The following is a 3,850-nucleotide window of genomic DNA, read 5'->3' on the forward strand; positions in this document are numbered from 1 at the left end:
GCGCCCGGCCGGGCCGCCCCGGCGGCAGCAGCGGCGGCCCCCCCACTTGCCGCGCTGGGCAGCATTTGCTGCTGCTGCTGCCGCCGCCTGCCTGGAGCTCGCAACACAGACTGCGGTGAGGCTGCCATCGCCACCTCTGGGCTGCCCAGCGGGCGAGGTCTGGGCAGGCAGCAGCAGCAGCAAACACTACGCAGCGCACCAAGTGCGGGGGCTGCAGCTGCTAAAAAGTAAATAAATAAAAAGTAAAGCCACACAGCCCTGACGAGCAAGGCCCGGAGCCAGTGTGGGGCCCAAGCTGACTGTGGCGGTGGGTTACAAGCTGGCGCTGAGTGCGGGGGAGACAAAGTAGCCCCTCGCCTGCCCTGTGCTACAGCTGCTCGCAGCCTGCGTGGGGCTGCCCGTGCCTGCTCAGAACAGCCCTGCGCAGGCTGCGAGCAGCTGCAGTGTGGGCCATGAGGCGGGCAAGGGGCTGTTTTTCCCCCATGCTCTGTACCAGCTCATTACCTGCTGCTGAGCAGGGGGTTGGGGCTGTACGCTTGCCCCCCCCAGGGCTGGGGGGCACTGGGAGCAAGCAGGTGCGGGAGCAGGATGGCAGGAGTACAGGGCTATGGAGCTGGGCCAGCTCCCCACTCTCCCTGCTGGTGCAGCCTAGCCTAGCTCCAGAGACCCCTGCCAGCCTGCACCCCGCTCTGGGCCCCACTGGTGCTGGCCCTGGGACATTGGTCCCAAGATGGTGACCAGGAGGCGGGGCAACCCATGCAGCCCTCAACAGCTTGCTACAACTAGGTAAGCGGCCCTCCGCCTGAATAACTGCCCGCCCCTGCTCCAGAGAGTTCAAGCATGTTTTACACTTTGAAGCAGAAGCTCAGAATCCAAATCGATCACGTTGCTACTAAACCAGACAAACTGGAGCCCTCTAGTCTAGAATATTTTTAAATACCTCCTAGGACTTCTTTCCGGTCCATTATTCCCAAGGCTCCTGCAGCTTTACTATTCCTTTCAGAGTCAACATCTGTATTCCTGTCGGAGTCTACTAGTTTTTCATCATTCCTAGAGATGAAGAAGTCTCCCTGTTGAAAAAAATGCAACCCAGGTTAGTCATGCTTCAGATCCTTAACAGTTACTGAAGTGTCATTGCTTTACTTAATTGTGCTAAAATTGTACTTTTAAATGCGATTTAAAAATTGATACACAAAATTGTTTTCCCCATCACTACACATACAATGTGAAATTCACTTAACATATGGAGCGAAACCGAAAAGTTAGTGGAATCTGATCACTTTGGCATTAGAAGTTACAGGGAAGACACACATTTCAGTCTATGTTCTTACCACGTCTCCAGAGCCATCCTCAGAAGTCAGAATCTCTCCATCTTCATGTGCTGGAATGCTAGTCCTAAGAGTAGTGGTTGTGTGGACAGCAGCTGTAGTGACATCTTCCTTGCTAGCAGGGGGAAAGTTGGGATCATGCGCTTCTTTAGCAAAATCACCCACATCAAAACTATGGATGGCAGGTTCCACTGCATCAGCTGTACTCGAGACTGGTGAGGTAGTTACTTTGACACTGGGACTATGAGTAGTAGGACTTGTAGTCATCACTTCCTCCCTTGCACCGGCAACGAAGGTGACCAGTTCATGCGTTTCATCCGGAACATCTACTTCTGGCTCATCTGTCACCACATCACTGCTGGAGGATGGAGCTACTACTTCCTTGTCAGCTGGGCTTCCCGTCTCATGGAGAGAGTAAACAGTTGTTTGAAGTTTTTCAACATCTATGGATGAATTTGTAGGTCCTACTAGAATAATCGCCTCCACAGAATGAGACAATGCACCTAAGCAAACATTAGAATTCTTGTTTAATGGAGGCAGAGACCATTTGCTGCAATAAGCTACTAGCCTACACATTTCTTTTAAAGGGGAAAAAGTGTTACTGTAAGAATTGAATTAAATCTAAAAAGCAGTTAGCTTCTTACCTTCATTCCTACCCCACCCAATCTGAAGTCATTCAGAATATGGCAGCACTCACAAAGTGCTAAACCAGGAGAACAAGGGGACTTTGTAAAGAAACACCCACCTGCTGAAACACGAGTTCACAAGTATTCAATTTACTCTTCATTGGAGCATCAAGAGTTGTCCTCTACTCATACCCCACTGTGTAGTTCTATGCAGCAGCTTTAATATTAGTTGGCAGATTGAGAGATCCGCTCCAGATCACCTACCTCCCCTAACCTGTCTCAGCTACCTTATTTACATGAAGCAAAGGTGCTTAATTTCTGCACATCCAGGACATGCAGCTCTGGAATTAGAGTCTCTGCAGTACTGCTTGGTGGGAAGCTCACTTTAGCTCTCACCTTTCTGCTTTTCCTCATGAAATAGCATGAGCCATGACAATTAAAAGTACAGGGTGGGGGAAAAAAGGGGAGGATGGAAAGAAACAATCCCCTTGCAGATGTCCTTATAGTAAGCAGAGGGCAAGGAACAAATCTCAGCAAAGATCTACAGAGAAAGTGAGGTCTTGGAATATGGGACAACTCAGCAGTAAGAAATGCACTTACCAGCACCAGAGCCAGAGAAAGCGTCATCATCATCTCCAGATGAGTCCAAGTCTTCAGGAGGAAGGTTCAGATCTGTAGTTTGCTTTAGAGGGAAAGAAAGATTGTATAAGTCTTCCTGAAGACTTTCTGCTAAGTGCATTGCCTTTAAAACTCCCAGCCAAACAGACTCTATGCAGGGAATCCAAGTCTATTATATTAACTCTTCCCAAGATTAGCAGAGCTAGAAATCCAGCTTCTCCCCACCATTTGGACAACAACAGATAGCTTCTCCAAGGCAACACTGTGCTGCATCCTCCCATAAGATGCGCTTGCTTCTTTAGACCGTTCTACCTAGTGGAATAAAGCTTCAGCTTTACTCTGCCCTTTTTTCTTTAAAAAAGAAGAACCTGCATTCTGATCCATGTTTGAGAAGTCCACATCCCTTCCTTGTTACCAGCCTCAAGCATCTCCAAGTCATCAAGATTTAAAAAGTTTGCATGCATTTAAGATTAGTACTCAAAGGCCAGGCCTTATGGCTGCAGAGAAGCTTGAGGATGGAAACACAGCATTCTTGCTTAGACCCAGGCCTCTAGGGCATCACAAACAACAGCAGACAATTAAAGGGAAAACCCAACAACTTAACTGCTATTTGAAGCTTTAATGCTGCTGGAAAAAAGAAAGTCATTAACAATTGAAATGGATAGGTGACTCTCAAACAGCAGGCAGTTTCTGGCTTTGTCCTGCTAAACTAAGGGTGGGCAAAAGTGAGGTCCATGGGCTGGATGCGGCCCGCCAGGCCATTCTATCCAGCCTGCGAGGCCCTCCCAAAATTTAGAAAATTAATGATTTATCTGCCCCTGGCTGCCTATCATGTAGCCCTCGATGGCTTGCCAAACTCAGTAAGTGGCCCTCCACCTGAGGTAAGTGCCTGCCCCTGTACTAAACCCTCTTGAAGTCCTAAACCAAAAAGCCTTGCAAAATCATGGCAGGTTAGCCTCCATGTCGTTAGGTGGTCTGTATCATTAGAAGATGGACATGTGCAGCTTGTTCTAGCAAGACCATTTCATGTATTTTAAGGCCCAAGGTCTATCCCAGAAGAAGTCTAGCATACAACAGTCATTTCCTGATGGCAGTCTGAAAATTTTCTTCTGGTATCACAAGCCAGTTTAGGTTTTCAAGCCTCAAGTCTCCTCCACTCGGGGCAGATGGAGATGGTTTTTCAGGGGGAGAATATCCCTCAAATTAAAAAAGAATTAAGTTGGCTCAGGCAGCTACTCTGCACATTTCAACGAAGGGTTTTGGGGGGGGGGGGGGGGG

The 3,850-nt window shown here is 48.6% G+C and overlaps 1 protein-coding gene across 1 annotated transcript in view; it reads right to left on the reverse strand.

Annotated features, from left to right (window-relative positions):
* The window catches only part of SDC1 (syndecan 1), a 6,789-nt gene extending 3,362 nt beyond the window's left edge, over positions 1–3,427 (reverse strand). The window contains exons 1-3 of the mRNA XM_006030643.3: positions 2,555–3,427; positions 1,332–1,831; positions 941–1,070 (exon numbers count right to left, since the gene is read on the reverse strand). Of these exons, the coding sequence (XP_006030705.1) occupies positions 941–1,070; positions 1,332–1,831; positions 2,555–2,693 (769 nt within the window). The 5' untranslated portion in view covers positions 2,694–3,427. The remainder of the gene's footprint in view (positions 1–940; positions 1,071–1,331; positions 1,832–2,554) is intronic.
* Positions 3,428–3,850: the final 423 nt, after the last annotated feature.

This window comes from Alligator sinensis, unplaced genomic scaffold (assembly GCF_000455745.1).
Source record: "Alligator sinensis unplaced genomic scaffold, ASM45574v1 scaffold200_1, whole genome shotgun sequence".
Lineage (NCBI taxonomy): Eukaryota > Metazoa > Chordata > Crocodylia > Alligatoridae > Alligator > Alligator sinensis.